This window comes from Hordeum vulgare, chromosome 4H (genome assembly GCF_904849725.1).
Source record: "Hordeum vulgare subsp. vulgare chromosome 4H, MorexV3_pseudomolecules_assembly, whole genome shotgun sequence".
In the NCBI taxonomy this organism is placed as follows: Eukaryota; Viridiplantae; Streptophyta; class Magnoliopsida; order Poales; family Poaceae; genus Hordeum; species Hordeum vulgare.
Window position 1 is genome coordinate 19,276,447 of NC_058521.1, and position 22,286 is coordinate 19,298,732.

At 49.9% G+C, this 22,286-nt stretch overlaps 1 protein-coding gene across 1 annotated transcript; it reads right to left on the bottom strand.

The window, feature by feature from the left end:
- Nucleotides 1-581: 581 nt before the first annotated feature.
- LOC123447517 (PHD finger protein MALE MEIOCYTE DEATH 1-like) lies at nucleotides 582-3,880 on the bottom strand. The gene is made up of 3 exons (XM_045124125.1): nucleotides 3,462-3,880; nucleotides 2,667-2,913; nucleotides 582-2,392 (listed from the first exon to the last, which is right to left on the bottom strand). The coding sequence occupies exons 1-3, from the start codon at nucleotides 3,862-3,864 to the stop codon at nucleotides 1,009-1,011; spliced, it is 2,034 nt and encodes a 677-aa protein (XP_044980060.1). The 5' UTR covers nucleotides 3,865-3,880; the 3' UTR covers nucleotides 582-1,008.
- Nucleotides 3,881-22,286: the final 18,406 nt, after the last annotated feature.

The following is a 22,286-nucleotide window of genomic DNA, read 5'->3' on the forward strand; positions in this document are numbered from 1 at the left end:
TATAACAACACGTGCAAGAAAATTTTCATAACAATATACTTTCATACATGACATAGACAAAAAAAACTAATCCATATATGAAAATGGGCCAACTTTTTTTGTTGGGATGGGCCAACTTTTTTTGTTTGGCCAGGATTTTTCTGTGCAACTTGCAAATCATAATATATTTTATGGAATTTTACAAATTCGTCACAAATATGTATAAGTTTTCACTATTTTTCGATTTTTTTAAACCCAGAGACATCATTTTCGAATCGTTTGAAATAAGTCCTCCAACAAGCCCATCCTCAGGGACTTCAAACTCTTTTTTTTAAGCAGGAACTTCGCACTCCAGATGGCGACCCCTATACCACGAACAAGGCCTTGTCGCGCTGAGAAGCTAAAAGACAGAATGGCGTCGCGCTCATAGCAGATTCCCGAGCGGCCAAACTTTAGGCAACATCCATTCATCGACATGGGAGAAAGTTGCAAAGAGTTAGAGACGACCATGCAAAACTCCTGGCTGCAATACAACAGATTGTTACACACGAATACACGATGAAGCCAACAAACAGCGGAAACGCCTGTTGGAAGCGACAACAAAACCAACAGCACACCAGCATAATATGGCTTTATTTGTCTGTATATAATACTTGGGAGGGATTCAGAGACAGTATACAGGATACAATCACAGAACATGTATGTACATCTAGCTAGCTATATCATCTTCTGTGATGCATCAGGTACTAACAAAATTTCCAGCCGGATTGCAAACCGACATGGATTGGATGGGGCTAGCTACTTCCCCATCTACTGTCTACTGATCCCCTCATATCATCATCATCTACTACTTCTACACATTAACTTCTGACTTGTACCAACATTACCACACCCGAGTTGAAGTACCAATCATACCACAACAGCGCGCTTTACACAAGAGAAAAAGGATTCACAGCCGGTTTTACCTCGTCAGACTGCCATCAGTGAGCATCATGAACCCAGGAGCAGCAGTTGAAAGAGAAATAATGGTCACTTGGCTAGCGTTAGTGCCTCCTCCAGAATCGGGCCGGCTGCTAGGAGCGCGCCGCCGCAGAGTATGCACAGGAACAATGGCGGCACCGCTTCGCTGTCCGCGATGCCGACACACCGGGTGTGGTGCCATACATCGCAAGCGTCGCACGCCACCATGCGCTCGCCGTCGTCGTCCTGCGCACCGCACACGCACCTCACCTCCCACGTGTCAAGCCCGCCCTGGCATCGTAGCCCGGTCTCCATGTCCGCCCCGTGGCCATGCACGCCGATTGTGTCCCCGGACTCTGCCCCACCAAGCACCACAGGATCCCACTTCTCACCAGTAATGCCATCGAGCGTCTCAGCCTGGAACTCCTCAAAGAAGCAGTACGTGTCCCTCAGCGCATGCTCTGCCTGGATGATAAGCTCGCCTATCGATGTATGGACTGGCACCACAATGATCTCCCCTGACGGCAGTGGCCGTGTGAGCTCAGCAGCTTCCCAAGGTTGCGGTCGCCATTCAACAAGGAACCTTAGCTGATCGTCAGACTCATCCCCAAGGCCCCAGCACTTCACCCAGTGTTTGCAGTCCAGCACGGCCTGTGCTGCGTCACTTAGCGCTTCCACCATTGCCCGGTAGACGGCACGCAGATCCCGCTCAACATCCACTGCGCTCGGCCACTGTGCTGCAGGACGGGTGTTCTGTACCTCAACATCCATCTGCACTGGCTCTTCCAGTTCCTCAAGGCTGAACTCGAGCACACGCGTCGCAGTGTTGTGCAGACGGCGCACAACATGGTTGCCAACAACGGTGTCACCAACAGACTTGATGACAAAGTCGAGGAGACCAGTATCACCGATTTCAACCCTGGCAGCATCTCGCACTGCCTGCCTTGTCATCTCTGCATCATTTCCATGCTCAAGCAGCTTTTCAACAACAACCTCTGCGGCATTGACCAGACGCTTCTTGGAAAATCGACAATTGAGCCGCTCAACCACATCCTCAAACCGCTTGCACGGCGGGCTCCTCTTCATCGTACACGGCTTCGGCAGCAGGAAGGGAAGCCGGGAGCACGGCTTCACAGGAGGTGGTGTAAGGGGTGCTTCATGGCGTTTCCAGTCAAGGAGGCAGCGGAGGAACTCACGGACAGTCATCAGAGGCTTGTTGGATAGGCGCCGGTAGATGGTGACCACGCGACGGACATGTCGGCTGCGAAGATGGTCAACATGCAGTGAAGCCAGAGATTCCAAAGCAGTGGCATAGGTGGAGGTAGACATGTTGAAGCATCTCCTGGCAAGGCAGTATCCCCAGCGGGTGAACCATGTCTCACCATTCGCCACGCCGAGCAAGAGGCGGAGGTCCATAGACTGCTTCCGAGAAAAATCCACCAGAGACACAGCCCTGCAAAGAAAGCTCTCGAAGGTCAGAAGACAATAGTGCAGTGATCTCCATTGTATGCATAACCATTGTATACATGCAAAGGGGTTTCAAGTTCTATTATTTACTCCACTCCCTCCTAAATGTAATATTGCAATCTTACAGTACGCACATCTCATAAGCCCATTCAAAGAATACAGATCAATCAGTTGAGCAGTCATGGTAGTACCTATTAACACAAGTGCATATGCAGGGAATGCCTGGACAGGAAAGAAGTGTAGTAAGTAAAATCTGTTACCTGACACGGAGAGCAGAGCAGAGGCGATCCCAGATATCCATTATGTCATGACCAGAGAGGAAAGCCGAGCCACCGTCGCGGCCGCGGAGGGCGACGAGGTGGCCGAAGCCATTGCAGTGGATGAGGCCATGGAGGAGGTGGTCGTTGCGCCCAAGCAGCGCGTCTGTGCCGAAATGCCGGTCCCAGTCTGCGTCCGCTGGGATGATGAAGTGGTAGCTCCGTTTTGACACCCAGTGGTGGCTCCAGCCTGACAGGAAATTGTTCTCGTTCAGAAAAAACAGTACTCATCAATGCGCAAACCACCACTTTTCCAAGATGGGAAACAAAACTTTGGTGGGCTAGAGGCCATCATTGCGACCTGCATAGCCATTTCTGGGAGCGGATTCGAAACAATTTGAACCAGGCGAGATGGAGCCCGTCGAATCCGATCCAGGCAATGTGTAAAACAATCTATGGTTGTGAGTGCAAGAACAGGAAGCAAAATGCAGGTATTATTATGATGATCCGTTCCCGAATTTTGGTCGCAACTTCGAGATGTTTGCAGCGCGGAAATGAACGTTTTCCAAGAACGAAATCTATCTAACCAGAAAACCGCGTTTCTTCCCCGAATCACGAAGGAAAATAATCGTCTGGACGAGTAGCTTTTAATCGTCCCTCCGCTCATCCGTTCGCACGAATCAGCTGCGATCAAGAAACTACCGGGACCGACCAAAACCTAAATCCGCGCCAATCGCACGAGCAAACGCGCCCGGACCAAGCGCGCGGGGAGCCGAAATGGGGGCGGGGCGCACTCACCGGCGCAGCGGCAGAGGTCGCAGAGCGGGGCGGGGGAGGACGCGGCGAGCACCTCGACGGCGACGACGGGGACGAGGGCGCCGGTGCGGTCGTCGGAGAGGAACGCCCGCCGCGCGGCGGGGCCCGGGGAGGCCCCGACGGGGCCCCACCGCGCCAGCAGCCACCGGGCGTTGTCCCGGAACGCGCCGCACAGCGCGGCCGCCTCGCTCCCCGGGAAGTCCCGCAGCGGGTACGCCCGGCCCTGCGGCTGCTGCTGCTGCGGCGGCGGCGGCACGGACCGTCGCCCGGCGCCGGCGGGCTTCGAGGCCGACGAGGAGGAGGAGGGGGGAGACTCCTCCGCCGCCGCGTCGGCGCGCGGCGGGAGGGGGGCGGCGAGGCGCATGAGCGCGCGGATGGACGGCATTGCCCCGGGGCGAGGCTCGGCCGCTCTCGCGCGAGGGGGTTCAGGGCTTTTGGGGGGTCCCGCGATCCTCGGCGGCAGGGGCGTTCCCGTAATTTCGCGGCGCTCCTCCTCCCAGGTCGCCTCTCTCTGACTGGCGGGCCCCGCCCCCGAACCCACGGCCACGGGCAGCTGTTCCGGGCCACGCGCTCCGGCCGGCGACCGTGACGTTCCGGACAGTTCGTTCTCGCCCCGAGAAAACGCTCATTCACCGGGGAAGGCCTGGCCCGCGCGTCTGGTCAGGCGGTCGGGGGACGCGGGCCCCGGTTGTCAGTGGGGGTATGGGTGTGGCCGGGGTCGAGCTGTGGGTGCTGCGAAGAGATTCTCTGCGGTGGGTGACTGTTGTACCGTAGGCGGCAGGGATAGGATTTCCCGGACTGGCCCATTGCAGAGTAGGGTGGGGCGACGTGGCGGTTTGCCCTCTGCCCAAACTTTCTCATGTCCTTCGCAATGCGTTGCGCCGGTCAAAGCGCGTGTGGCCCAGGCCAGTGTCGTCGTTGTCAAGCCCTCCTTGAGGTAAAATTCTGTGTTTCGATTATTTTGCGAGAGTTCATCAAGACTCTGTTCGAAAAAAAGTCAGGATCAGATCTTTTTTCCTGTTGTCAGGGTTGGTGGCAGTTGGATATATCCCTACCGCTGAAGCACCTGATGGTAGTGGTGCATGACCTATCTGTTACTTCCTAAGTTACTAAATATAAGTCTTTGTAGAGATTTCACTAGTGGACTGGATACGGATGTATATAGACATATTTTAAAGTATAGATTCAATCATTTTACTCCGTATGTAGACCCTTAGTGAAATCGCTTAAAAGACTTATATTTAGGAACGGAGAGACTAGAATTCATGGGTTTGGTCCATCTATAAAATCTGAAATCTCAAATTAAGTCCTTGAGTAAGATGGCAAGTGGTGATGTGGTGGTGCTAAAGTTTACTCTCTTTACCGTTAGTTGAGGAATGGTTGGACCTGTTTATATAGAGAGTTATCCCCATCATTTTAAGTGTGTGTTGAGAAGAGAAAGTAGAAGATCACACGTGCGCTCGCTCGCCTCGCGTACATGCACGTGAATGGTCCGCCGAATTTCGGTCCGTTGCCTTGCGGGGGCACGACTTCCCTTTGCTGTTTTATTTTTTATGTCTTGGCGGACAAGGTGAGAATTTCTTGTCCGGTAAGTATACGACTTGGAAACCAAGTCGGTTCGAGACGTGATCGCAACACGGAACCGACCTTGGTCCTCCTATATATATACTGCTTACCGTGGTCGACCAAAGACACACCGTAAAACATCTAGGATTTTGCCTCGTCTCACCACTTGCGCTGTCGTCGTAGTCTACCTCATCTCAAACGTCGGCGTGCATCGGCGTGTGAGAGGGCATGTCTTCAGAACCGTTCGTCTTTGCGATCCTGCACCGGGAGATGACGAATTAGGTTTTTGGGAAGCGCTTTACGCGACTGCTCAAATCCTTCATCACGGGTCGTCTACCGTCTAAGTCGGGCGGCCTTACTCATCGTCGTCTTCATCGCCATCAACAGAAGATCGTCACCAACATCATCATCAACATAGTCGCTCCTGTTGCAACTAACGAACATTACGTTACTCGTAATCTGCTAATGTTCATCATTGTATTTTCTACTTCATGCGCGGTGATGATCTGCATGTTCGGTTGCTCTTCTAGATTGCTAGAGTATTGCATGCTATCTTCTGTTCTAGTCATGAATTATTTATTGAAATTAATCATGAACTTGCCTAATCTTCCATCACTATCCCAAAAAAATTCTAAGTATCAGATAGGAGTATATTGTGTGTACATACCTAACATCAAGCATCTCGATGGTAGGGTTGCACAAGCTACCGTCAGCCTGTTTGGCGGTATGAATGCACTGCACTGATGAGGATAAGTTGCCTACCGTGAGGTGCCTCGACGGTAGGCAGCGATACCCCACTGCCGTTGAATCTGGCGGTACGTAAAGGGTCAGATCCCGAAATGTTTTTGATCAGGGGTCCGATCGGGCTAAACTTTTGCAAAAGGGCCAAAACATGGAAATTTGTCCCTCCTTGTTATCAGCAACAACTCGACACGTACCCGCCATAAAAGTCGGGCGGGTTGTCCGATAAATGTTCGAAAAAAGTCACACAATCGAGTTCTTCATAGTTGGTCCAAATGCCCGGACTAACAAGTACTTTCCATATCTGGCTCATATCTAGGAGGAATATGGGACAATAGAACGTACACACCGCATCAGATTGGACGATAGGGCCCATGCAGGGTACACACAGAGACCGTTGGCGTGACGGGTGCCTTCTTCGCTCGGTGCCGCTCCGGCATGCCACCCGATGGAGGAAGACCAACTATTTAAGTTAGACAACGACGGTCCAATCCTAGCCCGTCCCATTTCTTCCCCTTTCTTCTTTGCATCGCTGCCACTTCCAATCTATCAGCCCCTTACCATGTTGAGGTCCTAGATCGCCACATATGACATGCTCACTCCAGAGCGGCGACTGCAACTGTTGGAGGAGAACTGAGCGAGGAACGCTACTCGTTTCGATGCGGGACTTCCTTCGGATTCGCTAGAGCTGGAGAGGAAGAGAGAGGATGGGGAAGGAGGGGAAGGAGGAGGTAGAGTAGGATAGGGAGGAGGAAGAGGAGCGGGCGGGGGTCGAGGAGGAGCAAGAGGACGACGAGCGGGCGAGGAAGGAGGAGGAACATAAGAAGGAGCCCCGGCCCATGGAGGAGGTGGCGGAGCCAGCTGCGGGCTTCGCCATGGCAGAGTGCGAGTTCGCACAAGCGAAGGAGATATCAGAGCAATCAACTATCGTCAAATCCATCGAGGACAAAGCTTATGTGGAGTCCAATCGACGCTTCATCCGACAATAGAGGGCGTAGATCGATGTGCTCTTTGCCTCTAACTCGAATGATGACGCGTGAGAGCTGCATCATTTTCCCATATACCTGGCGCCTGCTACTTTGTAGATGCGTTGAGTTTTCCCTGAAAATAAAGGGATGAAGTAGTAAAGTAGCAAAAAGTATTTTCCCTCAGTTGAGAACCAAGGTTTATCGAACCACCCTGAGCCTCATGCTGAGTTCGAAGATCATGACTCGCCTTCTCCTACACCTTCTCACTCAAAGAAATGGAAGAATGTTTCCAAAAATGGCGATTCCACAAAGGGCAAGCCAGTTCACACTCATCCTCCTCCTCACGTGCCCATCTCCATGAAAGATTTAATGGCACTGGAGTGGGTTGCTCAGCGCCGGATCAATCCCTTTAAGAAGAGCGTGAACATGTGGCATGCTCCAAGTTCTCGACCTTATTTCAGCAACGCACTTATGATGAAATCTTCAATCAGTTTGTCAACAAGTTTGTCATTCAGAAGAGTATAAACATCGCTCATTTTGACAGGACTCCCACCAACACTCTATATTTTGCGGGGGTTCAGAATATGTGTGTCAAGCTCAATATTCTTCCTCTCATGAACTTTCAGCATGAGGTGTCCCCACCTCTTGTGGCTCAGTTTTACGCCACGGTGCATTTTGGGGCTGATACACAGCGCACTCTCACATGGACGTCTGGTGATGAGAAGCTCTATGCCTCGTTCTGTGTGCTGACTCGTATATTGGGATATGAGTTCACTGACACTATTGTTGATCGCGGGTACAAGATCCATGACAAAGGGGTCTTTCAGGTTCATCACTTGGTTGTCTTGTACTCGACTGATGGACAGGTTGACTATGTTGGTCATCTTTTCCCCTTCTATGGTATCATGCATCGGATCTTTTGCGAAGTGCTTGCTTTCAAGGTTGGTGACCGAAACAAGATTCGTGGTCAGCTCATCAACCTTCTTCATTTCACTTGTCACAACTCTAGTGAAGGTCCTACTGATGTGATGGATTTCATATGGAATGAAATGTACAGTGTGGTGATGAACCGCAAGGTGGCGATTTATGCTCCCTATATCACTGCATTGATTAGTGAGATTGCTCCTCATGCACTTGCTGGACGGGGTGTGACTACTCATGCCAGCGTTAATTTGTTGGTAAAAAAGGGCAAGGCTACCATTAATTAGGGTGATGATAATGAGGAAGAGGATCTTCATGCTGAAGATTCACAACACTTTGAACCTCACTCTCACTCTCATGCTTATCGTCGTGGGTAACCTAGTGACTCCGGGTTAAGGAAGAGCAACAAACTCTAGCGGCTTCTGAAGACCATGTTGTGTGTGCAGCAAGATATGCACAAGAAGCAGTGGGAAGAGCACAAGTCTAGGAAGGAGGGCATGAATGCCCTTAAGGATGGGATGCGTGCATCTCGCATGACCCTTGCTGATGGTTCCGAGTCTGATGTGACTCCGATTGATCAATACCAGTCCAAGTTTGTTCAGTTTGATGTCGAAGCTGGAGATGAAGCCACTTCTCATCACCCTCACGACCCAGTGTCCTCCGACGACTCATTTGATTCCCTCAGCTAGAGGCTGCATTAGTGCATCCTTCGTCTTTTCCTTTTTGCCATCTTGATGACAAAGGGGAGATGTTGGATTATAACGCACTTTTTCGGGGTACTGGGTCGATTTTTTAAGCTCCATGAACCATGTGCACGGTTATCGAGACGTCACAAAAACTCGTTGTTTTTGTCGTTTCGGGCAACTTTCGTGGGCGCACTGTTTTAGGGTGCCGGGTCAATTTTTGATGATCCATGAACCTTGTGCACGACTATCGAGACGTTGCAAAAACTCGTTGTTTTTGTTATTTCGGGCCAGTTTCGTGGGTTGTAACGCATTGTTTTGGGGTCCCGGGTCAATTTTTTTTATCATCCATGAACCCTTAGTACGACTATCGAGACATCACAAAAACACGTTGTTTTTGTCATTACGCACTGTTTTAGGGTCTCAGGTCGATTTTTGATGCTTCATGAACCTTGAGCACGACTATCGAGACGTCGCAAAGCTCGTTGTTTTTGTCATTTCGGGCCAGTTTTGTGGGGCTGCGCACTGTTTTGGGGTCCCTGGTCGATATTTGATGCTCCATGAACCCTATGCACGGCTATCGAGACGTCAGCAAAACTCGTTGTTTTTTGGTTTCGGGCCAGTTTTGGTGCTCCAGGTCGATTTTTGATGCTCCACGAACCTTGTGCACAAGGTTCGTGGTTGATTTTTGATGCTCCACGAACCTTGTGCACGGCTATAGAGACGTCGCATAAACTCGTTGTTTTTGTCGTTTTGGGCTAGTTTCGTGGGCTATAGCGCACTATTTTGGGGTCTCGGGTCGATTTTGTATGCTCCATGAACCGTGTGCACGGCTATCGAGACATCGCAAAAACTCGGTGTTTTTACCGTTTTGGGCGTGTTTCGTGGGGTATAACGCAGTCCTTTGGGGTCCCGGGTCGATTTTTGATGCTCCATGAACCCTATGTACGGCTATTGAGATGTCGCAAAAACATGTGGTTTTGGTCGTTTCGGGCGAATTTCTTGGGCTAGCGCACTATTTTGGGGTACCGGGTCAATTTTTTATGCTCCATGAACCCTATGCACGGCTATCGATACGTCGGAAAACTCGGTGTTTTTGTCATTTTGGGCTACTTTTGTCGGCAATAACGCATTGTTTTGGGGTCTCGGGTCAATTTTTGATGCTCCATGAACCTTGTGCACGACTATTGAGACATCCCATAAACTCACTGTTTTTGTCGTTTCGTGCCAAATTCGTGGGCTATAGTTTGTTTTGGGGTCCGAGGTCGATTTTTAATGCTCCTTGAACCTTGTGCACGGCTATCGAGACGTCACAAAAACTTGTTTTTTTTGTCGTTTCGGGCGAGTTTCGTGGGTTATAACGCACTCTTTTAGGGTCCCGGGTTGATTTTGATGCTCCAGGAACCGTGTGCACGGCTATTGAGACTTCGCAAAAACTCGGTGTTTTTGTCGTTTCGGGCAAGTTTCGTGGGCTATAGCGCACTGTTTTGGGGTCCCGGGTCAATTTTTGATGCTCCATGAACCGTGTGCACGACTATCGAGACATCACAAAAACTCGTTGTTTTTATCATTTCGGGCCAGTTTTGTGGGCTATAGGACACTGTTTTGGGGTCCTGGGTCGATTTTTGATGCTCCATGAACCTTGTGCATGAATATCGAGACTTCGCAAAAACTCGTTGTTTTGTCATTTTGGGCTATAGCGCACTGTTTTGGGGTCCCTGGTCGATTTTTTATGATCCATGAACCCTATGCAGGACTATCGAGACGTCCCAAAAACACGTTGTTTTTTGTCATTTAGTGGGCTATAGCGCACTTCTAACGCACAAGATGAGGTCCTATCCTTATTTTGGCGCGAGGGCCTCAACAAGGATAGAAACGCATTTCGTCGTTTCCCAAGAATACATATCGTTACAAGTATACATGTACTAAAAAGATGAGTATAAAGAGTTGTCTTACACTCGCTAAAAGCTAAATCAGAGTCACATCAGTACAATACATACAATCATCATGAAGAAGAGCAGGGTGCGACTACGAACGAAAACAAATAATAAAATAATGACGTCCATCCTTGATATCCCAGGCTACCGGCCTGGAACCCATCCTAGATCGATGAAGAAGAAGAAGAAGAAACTCCAAATGCACAATCATCGCTCACGTCAAATTAACTCTTTGCCTGTACCTGCAACTGGTGTTGTAGTAACCTGTGAGCCACAGGGACTCAGCAATCTCATTTCCAAAGGCTAGCAAAGCTTAATGGGTGAGGTATGGTTAAGTGGTAAGGCTGCAGCAAGCGACTAAGCATTTATTTGAGGTGGCTAAATTACGAGTACAACAATAAAAGGGGGATGATCTACGCATAACGTACGTGAACTACTGATGATCAAATGACTGATCCTGAACACCTACTTACGGCAAACATAACCCCACTGTGTCCTCGATTGGAGAAGGAGCTCACGAAAGAGATGGTCACGGTTAAGCACTCAGTTGGCAAGTTTAATTAAGTTTACTTTAGGTCGTCTAGAACCGGATGTTAAACAAAGTTTCCAAGTTGCCACATAACCGCGGGCATGACTTTCCTAAAGATTTAACCCTGCACGGGTGCTCCAACTAGTCCATCACAAATTACCACAAGCCACATAGAAAACCTGGATCCCGAAACTCGTGATCTCCTCGGTTTCCTTAGTGGAAAACCTCAACTCTGAGAAGACCCAAAGTCTCACCGAAATCCCGATGCTCGAGATATTTCGTAAAAGGCAAAATTAATCTAGCAAGGCCGCCCGACGTGTCGACGAACCCGATAGGAGCAGCGTATCTCGTTCTCAGGACACGACCGGATGGGACTATCTATGAGTAAAAACCAAACCTCGAGTTTCCTCGTGGTGGCCCCGTAGGGAGCCTGTTTTGGACCAACATTCATGAGAAGCACTGGCCCAGGGGTTGGTTAAGTTTCCTCAGGTTAATTACTCCCTATGTGGTTCATTAGTTATTAGGCAAATGTAGTACCAAAGTTGGGCCTTGCCAGACCAGTTTTAGACTAAAACGAATTATCAAGGGGGTCCCCATAACAACCCCGATCGTGTTAGGAGTGCTAAATTATGGAATATAACACCGGTAGCCGAAACTAAGGCGGCAAAGGTGGAACAAAACACCAGGCTAGAAGGCCGAGCCTTCCACCTTTTACCAAGTATATAGGTGCATTAGATTAAATAGCAATTAATATGGTGATATAACAAGGAACCCATGTTATTACATGGAAGCAACTGCACCTGCAACTAGCAATGCTAACACATGGTTGATCAGGCGGTAACATAGCCAAACAGTGGTTTGCTAGACTATGAACAGGTTGAAGGTTTTCATGTCAATGTTGAGAGGCTTATTTAAACAGGTGGTAGGCATCGAGACATAGCGATAGAAACGAAACAGCTAGCATGGCAATGATAGTAATGGTATCTAGGGAAATGATCATCTTGCTTGAGATCCCGCTTGGAAGAAGAACGACTCCGTGAAGCAGACGAACCGACGTAGTCGAACGAATCCTCACATTTCGACACGCTTGCGGAACTCTATCGAGGCAAAGCAACCGAAACAACAATCAACACACAATATTCACCACGGCACATGCACGACATGATGCACAACACATATGATGCATGACGAGTTTAAATTTTGCAAGGCATGGCATTGCAATTCACAACAGAACAACACTATGCATTAAGTGAAGCTCAATATGCAACGGGTTGCATATTGATGAAAATCCACATACAATTATTTAGTTCACTCCCATTTAAGTACACGACAATATTAAATGTTGTTTAAACATGGAAAGAGGTGAAGCATGTGATTCTACACGTCATACTAGCCGGTTCACACAAAAGAACATTGAACGGATCTACGGTTAAGATATACGTGCATCACAAGATGTTATGCCATGAATGCAACATGCATGCAAAGTTTATGAAAACACTGGTGATACGACCATTTTGCATCATGCTTTCATGTTGATATTTATTGATTTATGGGCTGTTATGTTACTTTGTGGTACCATATTTATGCCTTTTGTCTCTTATTTTGCAAGGTTTATTTGAAGAGGGAGAATTCAGGAAGCTGGAATTCTGGACTAGAAAAGGAGCAAATCCTAGTCCACTATTCTGCACATCTCCAAATGCCCTGAAAAGTTACGTGGATTTTTTTTGGGATTATATAAAAAAATACTAGGCGAAAGAAGTACCGGAGTGGGGCTGCCAGGGCGCCACAAGCCCTACCACCGCCACCATCCCCTGGTGGCGGAGTGGGGGCTTGTGGGCTCCCTGACGGCCCACTAGCCCCCTCTTTTGCTATATGAAGGACCTTGGTCCAGAAAAAATCATACGTGAGCTTTTTCGTGGTTTCGCTGCCGCCACGAGGCGGAACTTGAGCAGATCCAATCTAGAGCTCCTGCAGGACGATCCTGCCGGGGAAACTTCCCTCCCGGAGGAGGAAATCGTCGCCATCGTCATCACCAACACTCCTCTCGTCGGAGGGGAGGCATCTTCATCAACATCTTCATCAGCACCATCTCCTCTCCAATCCCTAGTTCATCTCTTGTAACCAATCTCCGTCTCGCGACTCCGATTGGTACTTGTAAGGTTGCTAGTAGTGTTGATTACTCTTTGTAGTTGATGCTAGTTGGATTACTTGGTGGAAGAGTTTATGTTCAAATCCTTGATGCTATTCATTACACCTCTGATCATGATTATGATTATGCTTTGTGAGTAGTTACTTTTGTTCCTGAGGACATGGGATAAGTCATGCTAATAATAGTCATGTGAATTTGATATTCGTTCGGTATTTTGATATGCCGTATGTTGTCTTTTCCTCTAGTGGTATTATGTGAACGTTGATTACATAACACTTCACCATATTTGGGCCTAGAGGAAGGCATTGGGAAGTAGTAAGTAGATGATGGGTTGCTGGAGTGACACAAGCTTAAACCCCAGTCTATGCGTTGCTTCGTGATGGGCTGATTTGGATCCACTAGTTTAATTCTATGGTTAGACTTTGTCTTAATTCTTCTTTTGTAGTTGCGGATGCTTGCGAGAGAGGTTAATCATAAGTGGGATTCTTGTCCAAGTAAGGGTAGTACCCAAGCGCCGGTCCACCCACATATCAAACTATCAAAGTAATGAACGCGAATCATATGAACATGATGAAACTAGCATGACAGAAATTCCCGTGTGTCCTCGGGAGTGTTTTTCCTCCTATAAGACTTTGTTCAGGCTTGTCCCTTGCTACAAAAGGGATTGGGCCACTTGTTGCACCGTTGCTACTACTTGTTACTTGTTACTTTTTGCTTGCTACGTTTCACCTCGCTACACAATCACTTGTTACCGCTACTTTCAGTGCTTGCAGTTATTACCTTGCTGAAATCCGTTTATCAGAGCCTTCTGCTCCTCGTTGGGTTCGACACTCTTACTTATCGAAAGGACTACGATTGATCCCATATACTTGTGGGTCATCAAGACTCTTTTCTGGCGCCGTTGCCGGGGAGTGAAGCGCCTTTGGTAAGTGGAAATTGGTAAGGAAACATTTATATACTGTGCTGAAATTTATTGTCCATATTCTCTGACTTTTGTGAAAAGATTGTCGAGGTTTTCATGGATGACTTCTCCGTTTATGAGTCTTCCTTTGATGATTGCCTCAGCAACCTTGATCGAGTCTTACAGAGATGCGAAGAAACCAACCTCGTCTTGAATTGGGAGAAGTGTCACTTTATGGTTAATGAAGGTATCGTCTTAGGACACAAAATTTCTGAAAGAGGAATTGAAGTTGATAAGGCTAAGGTTGATGCAATTGAGAAAATGCCTTGCCCCACAGATATGAGAGGTATACGAAGTTTCCTAGGTCATGTTGGTTTCTATAGAAGGTTCATTAAAGACTTCTCTAAGATTTCTAGGCCTCTTACCAACCTCTTGCAGAAGGATGTTCCTTTTTTTTTGATGAGGATTGTGAGGAAGCCTTCGAAATACTTAAGAAAGCTTTGATAACCGCACCTATTGTTCAACCAGCTGACTGGAACTTGCCCTTTGAAATCATGTGTGATGCTAGTGATTACGCTATTGGTGCTGTTCTAGGATAGAGAGTTGACAAGAAGTTGAATGTCATTCACTACGCTAGTAAAACTCTAGACAGTGCCCAAAGAAACTATGCCACTACGGAAAAGGAGTTTTTAGCAGTCGTGTTGGCATGTCAAAAGTTCAGATCTTATATAGTTGACTCCAAAGTCACTATTCACTCTGATCATGCTGCTATTAAGTACCTTATGGAGAAGAAGGACGCTAAGCCTAGACTGATCAGATGGGTTCTCCTGCTACAGGAATTTGATTTACACGTCGTTGACCGAAAGGGTGCTGATAACCCTGTAGGAGATAACTTGTCTAGGCTAGAGAATGTCCTTGATGATCCACTACCTATTGATGACAGCTTTCCTGATGAGCAATTAAATGTCATCCGCACTTCATATAGTGCACCGTGGTATGCCGATTATGCAAATTATATTGTAGCCAAATACATACCACCCAGTTTCACCTATCAGCAAAAGAAGAAGTTCTTCTTTGATTTGATACACTACTTTTGGGATGATACTCACCTTTATAAGGAAGGAGTAGATGGTGTTATTAGACGTTGTGTGCCTGAACATGAACAGGGACAGATCTTGCAGAAGTGTCATTCCGACGCCTACGGAGGACACCATGCTGGAGATAGAACTGCCCATAAGGTATTGCAATCAGGTTTCTATTGGCCCACTCTATTCAAGGATGCCCGTAAATTTGTCTTGTCTTGTGACGAATGCTAAAGAATAGGGAACATCAGTAAGCATCAGGAAATGCCTATGAACTATTCACTTGTCATTGAACCATTTGATGTCTGGGGCTTTGATTATATGGGACCCTTCCTGAGTTCCAATGGGTACTGATGGGGTCATAGTCCTAGGGTAGGGTCATAGGCCTGCCGTACACGTCCTATCCAAGGACTACCCCACACAAAGGGCAGGACCCTAAGTCTGTCCCGACTGAATCAAGGTATCCCCGTCATCTAGTCGGTAACAGGCCCTGAATCATCCAGTCGGTAACTAGCATTCGGAGGACACCAGGTTCACGGACTGGATACACTCGATACGTCGTAACCCCTCCGGAGGGAAACTGCCGTACGTTTCCGGGTGCATCTATTAGCATTTAGAGCATACGTTACCTGTAACTTCCGCATTCAATCGCCACTACTCCACCCCTGAGTCAAAACCGTTGTGGAGGGCAGCGCACTCTATATAAGCCGCCCTCCCCCACTGGTAAAGGGGTTAGCAAATCTTTGTACTCCATATCGCACTCGGTAACAAGCTCCGAGAGCACTGAGACGTAGGGCTGTTACCTCCACCGCAGAGGGGCCTGAACTCATACAACCTCGCCGTAGCTAGGACTCTGCCCATCTCATTCGTACCCTACACATCTACTGTCAGGCTTATACCCACGACAGTTGGCTCCCACCGTGGGGCAGGCGTCTAAGCAACTTCCGGCGAGTTTGCGACTACTTCCTTTCGTCATGTCGTCCGGTGAAGGTTCGAGCATGAGTCACCAGATCCTCTTCGGCACTCTCTCCTTCATCGTCGACGATTCGGCGTGGCTTCGGGATGCACCTCTCGACGTCGAGGCGCTTCCCCGTCGCGGGGCCATGCACTTCCGTGCCGGCGCTCGCGACGTTCTTCTTCTCCAACAATCGGCTCCATTGCCGGCTTGCACCTTCGTCACGCGCCGCAGCAGGCGATCTTGCAGTCTGCGTCTACAACGTTGGGTGCAGCATGCCCGAGAGCGCCAGTTCGCGTCCTCTCAAGTGGCGATTCTGGAGTCTGTTGTGGTTGCCCCGCGTCCCCAGTGCTCGGGCTCGGTTCCGACTGAGCTCCCTTCCGAGTACGTGGGCCGCGGGCCTGCAGCAGAAGTTCACATGGCCAACACCCATGAAGATCCCCATCAGGCCGACCGGAACGAGCGCAAAGTCGGTGAAGCATCCGGTGCACGCCGTCCGCCTCGCCGTTCTGCCAGTCGGCACACCCGGCAGAGCAACGTAGAGTTGTTCCGCACACCTCTCCTCAACTTGGCTGCGGCAGCCAAGATCGCCGATTCCCTCCAGCCGACTGATTCAGAGGCAGGAAGAGGAATCGAGCAGATTCGTGCTCTGTTGCACACGGCGCAGCAGCAGAATTCGGCGGTCTCCCAGTCACACAATCGGATCCACAACAGTTCCGCCCATGCAAACACGCATCGGTCGGTTCACAGCCCCGGCTCCTATCAGCACCACAGGGGAGGCAGTCGTTCCATGATCCGTGAAGATCGCCGCCGTTCACGCACCCCTCCGCGGGGTGGGCCCTATGGGTCCCGACATCACGATGATCGGCGTTTAGTCGACGACACTTACGACCCGAGACCCGACGCAAGAGGGCGAATCGCCCAGCGAAGAGTCGACAGGGGTCGAGCCCACCGCGATGGCCGCGATCTGGATCGTCCAAGTGACGGCAGGACCATCGTGTCCGGCCCCGAGTGTTTTAGTCGAGCCATCCGTTCGGCTGACATCCCGCCCAACTTCCGATTGGCAGCGGGAATCGGCAAATTTACGGGGGAAACCAAGCCTGAAACATGGCTAGACGACTACCGAGTGGCAGTCCAGATCGGAGGAGGGGACGATTATGTCGCTATGAAGCACCTCCCTCTGATGCTCGACGGCTCGGCGCGAGCTTGGCTGAACCAGTTAGCCCCCTCAAGCATTTACAGTTGGGCTGATCTTGCCCGAGTGTTCATGAGGACCTTCGAAGGGACGTGCAAACGCCCTGCAGGCCTTGTGGAGCTTCAACACTGTGTCCAGAAGCCGAATGAGCCCTTGCGCGACTTCATCCAGCGATGGACGACTCTTTACCACATGGTGGAGAGCGTCACCGAGCATCAAGCAGTTTGCGCATTCAAGGCAGGCGTACGGTACAGAGAGTTGTACTTAAAGTTCGGCCGGACAGGCGACATCTCCATGAGCAAGATGATGGAGATAGCTGCTCGTTATGCAAATGGCGAGGAAGAAGACCGCATCCGAAGCGGCAAACACAAGACAGTCGGCGATGCTGACGGAGGTAACACTCGGAAGCAGAAACAGAAAGTTCCACCCACACCGCAGGCAGAAGCTGCAGTTGTGACCACCGCCAAGTTCAAGGGCAAGGGGAAAGCACAGTCTGCCCCCAAGAGAAAGCCGTTCAACAATCCCATCCTAGATCAGCCTTGTCCAATACACACGAAGATGGACGAAGAAGGCAATCCCATATACGCGAAGCATACCACTTGGCAGTGTCGTCTCCTGATCCAGGGGTTCAACGAAGGACAATCGAGTGAGAAGAATCCCGAGCAGGACGAGGAAGACAAGGAGGATCTGTTCCCCCAAGTCCATGCAACCCTCATGATTTTTGCTGATGTCGAAAGCAAGAGTCGTCTGAAGGTAGTGAACAGAGAGGTCAACATGGCCGTTCCGACTGCTCCCAAGTTTCTGAAATGGTCTCAGACTGTGATCACCTTTGATCAGTCGGATCATCCAACGCATGTCCCCACTCCAGGAAGACAGGCTCTGGTCGTCGACCCGGTGGTGGAGGGAGTCCGTCTGCGCAAAGTCCTCATGGACGGCGGTAGCGGACTGAACATCATGTACGCCGACACCCTCAAGGGAATGGGCATTCCGATGTCCAGACTCAGCGAGAGCAATATGCAGTTCCACGGAGTCGTCCCCGGGCGGAAGGCCAAGTCACTCGGCCAGATCGCGCTGGACGTCACTTTCGGCTCTGACAAAAACTTTCGCAAGGAGAAGCTCACATTCGAGGTGGTGGGTTTCCAGAGCGCTTACCATGCGATTTTGGGCCGCCCGGCGTACATGAGTTTCATGGCACGCCCGTGCTATGTGTACTTGAAGCTGAAGATGCCGGGCCCAAAAGGCGTTATTACCATCACCGGCAACCGCCAGCGAGCCGAGGAGTGTCTGCAAGAGGGATCGAGAATCGCCGACCATCAGATGGCGGTGCTCGAGCTCGACGAATACAAGAAGACAGTCGACCCTGCCGACTTGATGCGCTCGAAGAAACCAGCTTCTGAGTCCGCGTTCCAGTCGGCGGGAGAGACGAAGAAAATCAGCATCCATCCGACGGACGAGTCTGCCGCCCCGACGAACATCTCCACCACCCTCGATCCTAAATAGGAAGCCGAGCTCACCCAATTCCTCCGTGAGAACTGGGACATCTTCGCATGGAAGCCTTCTGACATGCCGGGTGTTCCCAGGGAGTTGGCTGAGCACCGACTGCATGTGGATCCCGTCGCTCGACCCGTTCGAGAGCGCCTGCGTCGGTCCGCCGCGCACAAGAGGAAGGCAATCGAAGAAGAGGTGGCCAAGCTGCTGGCTGCCAACTTCATTCGTGAGGTTCACCACTCCGAGTGGCTCGCCAATGTCGTCATGGTGCCCAAGAAGGACAAGTCACTCCGAATGTGCATTGACTTCAAGCACCTCAATAAGGTCTGCCCGAAAGACCATTTTCCGCTCCCCCGCATAGATCAAATTGTCGATTCGATTGCGGGATGCGAGCGTTTGTCGTTCCTTGATGCCTACTCGGGGTATCATCAGATCCGTCTGTATGGTCCCGATGAGTTGAAAACAGCCTTCATCACCCCGTTTGGGTGCTTCTGCTACATCACTATGCCTTTCGGTCTGAAGAATGCAGGAGCTACCTTTATGCGCATGATCCAAAAATGTCTCCTCGACCAAATCGGTCGCAATGTGGAGGCATATATGGATGATATCGTAGTCAAGTCACGCAAAGGTTCCGACCTGCTGACTGACTTGGCAGAAACATTCGCCAACCTTCGTAGGTATGATATCAAGCTAAACCCAGCCAAATGTTTATTCGGTGTTCCCAGCGGAAAGTTACTCGGTTTTTTCATTTCTGAACGAGGGATCGATGTTAACCCCGAAAAGATCAGGACCATCGTCCGAATGGATAGGCCGGTCAGAATACACGATGTTCAACGGCTCACAGGTTGCCTAGCGGCTTTGAGCAGGTTCATCAGTCGACTCGGCGAAAAAGCACTTCCTCTGTACCGACTCATGAAGAAGTCAGATACCTTCGAGTGGACAGACGAAGCCCAAGTCGCATTCGACGACCTCAAAGTCCTACTTTCCACCCAGCCGGTTCTTACTGCTCCGCTCAGTAAAGAGCCCCTTCTTCTATATATCGCGGCTACAAATCAAGTCGTCAGTACTGTTCTTACAGTCGAGCGAGAAGAAGAAGGCAAAGCATACAAAGTTCAGCGGCCAGTGTACTACATCTCCGAAGTCCTGACCCCTTCCAAGCAGAGATATCCCCATTATCAGAAACTTATCTATGGTGTCTATATGACTGCAAAGAAGGTGGCCCATTATTTCCAAGACCACTCGGTATCTGTCGTTTCTGATGCTCCGTTGTCAGAAATTCTCCACAGTCGGGACGCATCAGGCCGAGTGGCGAAGTGGGCAATGGAGATGCTGTACTGCGACATCAAGTTCGAGGCCAAGAAAGCTATTAAGTCTCAAGCCCTGGCCGACTTTATAGCAGAATGGGTAGAACAACAGCAACCGACTCACATCTACTCGGCTCATTGGACAATGTTCTTCGATGGGTCTAAGATGTTGAATGGATCCGGCGCTGGTGTTGTGATCATATCGCCAAAGGGTGACAAGCTCAAGTACGTGCTTCAGATACACTTTGATTCCTCTAACAACGAGGCAGAGTATGAAGCTCTTCTCTACGGATTGCGCATGGCCATCTCACTCGGCGTCCGTCGCCTGATGGTCTACGGCGATTCGGACTTGGTGGTCAACCAAGTGATGAAAGAGTGGGACGTAAGGAACCCCACCATGACAACATACTGCAATGCAGTCAGGAACCTGGAGAAGAAGTTTGAAGGTCTAGAACTTCATCATGTTCCAAGACTGAAGAACCAAGCGGCTGACGAGTTGGTGAAACTCGGATCCACTCGGAGACCAGTCCCGAGTGATGTCTGCCTCGAGCACCTCCATGTTCCTTCAGTCAAAGAAGATCCCTTCACGGAAGAACGAGTACAACCCAAGAGCGCAACAGATCCGACTGAAGTCTATGTGCCTGCCGTGGTTGATCTGGTCACAGAGATTCTGGTTGCCATTCCCAATTGGACTGTGCCGATCATAGCATATATCCTAAGACAAGAACTTCCAGAAGATGAAGTCCAAGCCCGACAGATAGTTCGCAGGTCGAAGGCATTCACAGTCATAGACGGTCAATTGTACAAGGAGAGTGTTTCAGGCGTTCTTCAACGTTGCATTTCCCCAGAGGAAGGACAGTTGATCCTAGAGGATATTCACTCGGGAACCTGCGGCCATCACGCTTCTTCGAGAGCAATCGTCGCCAAGGCGTTCAGAGCTGGATTCTTCTGGCTGCAGGCCAACGAGATGGCCAAAGCTATGGTCGACCGATGTGAAGGCTGTCAGTTCTACTCCAATAAGTCCCACAAGCCAACATCTGCACTAAAGACAATCCCACTTGTGTGGCCATTTGCAGTTTGGGGATTAGACATAGTCGGACCATTCAAGACAGGCCAAGGAGGCTATACACATTTGTTGGTGGCAGTCGACAAGTTTACAAAATGGATAGAAGCCAAGCCCATCAAGAAACTCGACGCCTCCACAGCCGTTAAGTTTGTCAGGGACATCATCTCCAGATTCGGAGTGCCTCACAGCATAATCACGGACAACGGGACAAACTTCGACTCGGACAGGTTCAAAGGTTTCTGCACGAGTCAGGGTATCCGAGTGGATTTTGCTTCTGTAGCACATCCGCAATCCAATGGACAAGCTGAGCGTGCGAATGGACTTATCCTTCAAGGTTTGAAGCCCCGACTCTTGCGCGAGGTAGGACATGCTGCAGGCGCATGGGTCACCGAGTTATCTTCAGTGCTTTGGGGCCTCCGTACCACTCCGAACAGATCAACGGGGTGTTCACCGTTCTTCCTCGTTTATGGAGCAGAAGCGGTCCTTCCGAGTGACCTGCTTCACAACGCCCCGAGAGTTGAACTCTTCTCCGAAACCGAAGCTGAACAAGCAAGGCAAGACAGAGTCGATCTTCTAGAGGAGGAACGCGAGATGGCACTCACTCGTTCGGCAATTTACCAGCAAGATTTGCGACGCTTCCACGCACGTCACGTCAGGAGTCGCACGTTCCAAGCTGGCGATTTGGTGCTCCGAGTGGATCAGCAAAGACCACACAAGTTGGCTCCGGCCTGGGAAGGGCCTTTCATCATTTCCAAGGTGCTGAACAACGGAGCATACAGACTCTACAATATTCAGAGGGAGGTAGATGAGCCGCGCGCATGGAACGGAGATCTCCTCAAGCGTTTTTACACGTGATCGTCGACTGAAACAGTGTAACGAACAAGTTTGAAGAAATAATATATTCAGCAGATTCAGTTTTGTGCAGATTCAGAGTTCTCACACAGAAAAAAAAACTTAGCTGCGATCCTGAATCGCCTAAGTAGTAACCTCCTCTGAGTGTGCACTATACGTCACACTCGGGGACTTAGCTGTGATCCTGAATCGCCTAAGTATTAACCTCCTCCAAGTGTGCCCTATGCGTCACACTCGGGGACTTAACTGCGATCCTGAATCGCCTAAGTATTAACTTCCTCCGAGTGTGCACTATACGTCACACTCGGGGACTTAGCTGCGATCCCGAATCGCCTAAGTATTAACCTCCTCCGAGTGTGCACTATACGTCACACTCGGGGACTTAGCTGCGATCCTGAATCGCCTAAGTATTAACTTCCTCCGAGTGTGCACTATACGTCACACTCGGAGACTTAGATGCGATCCTGAAT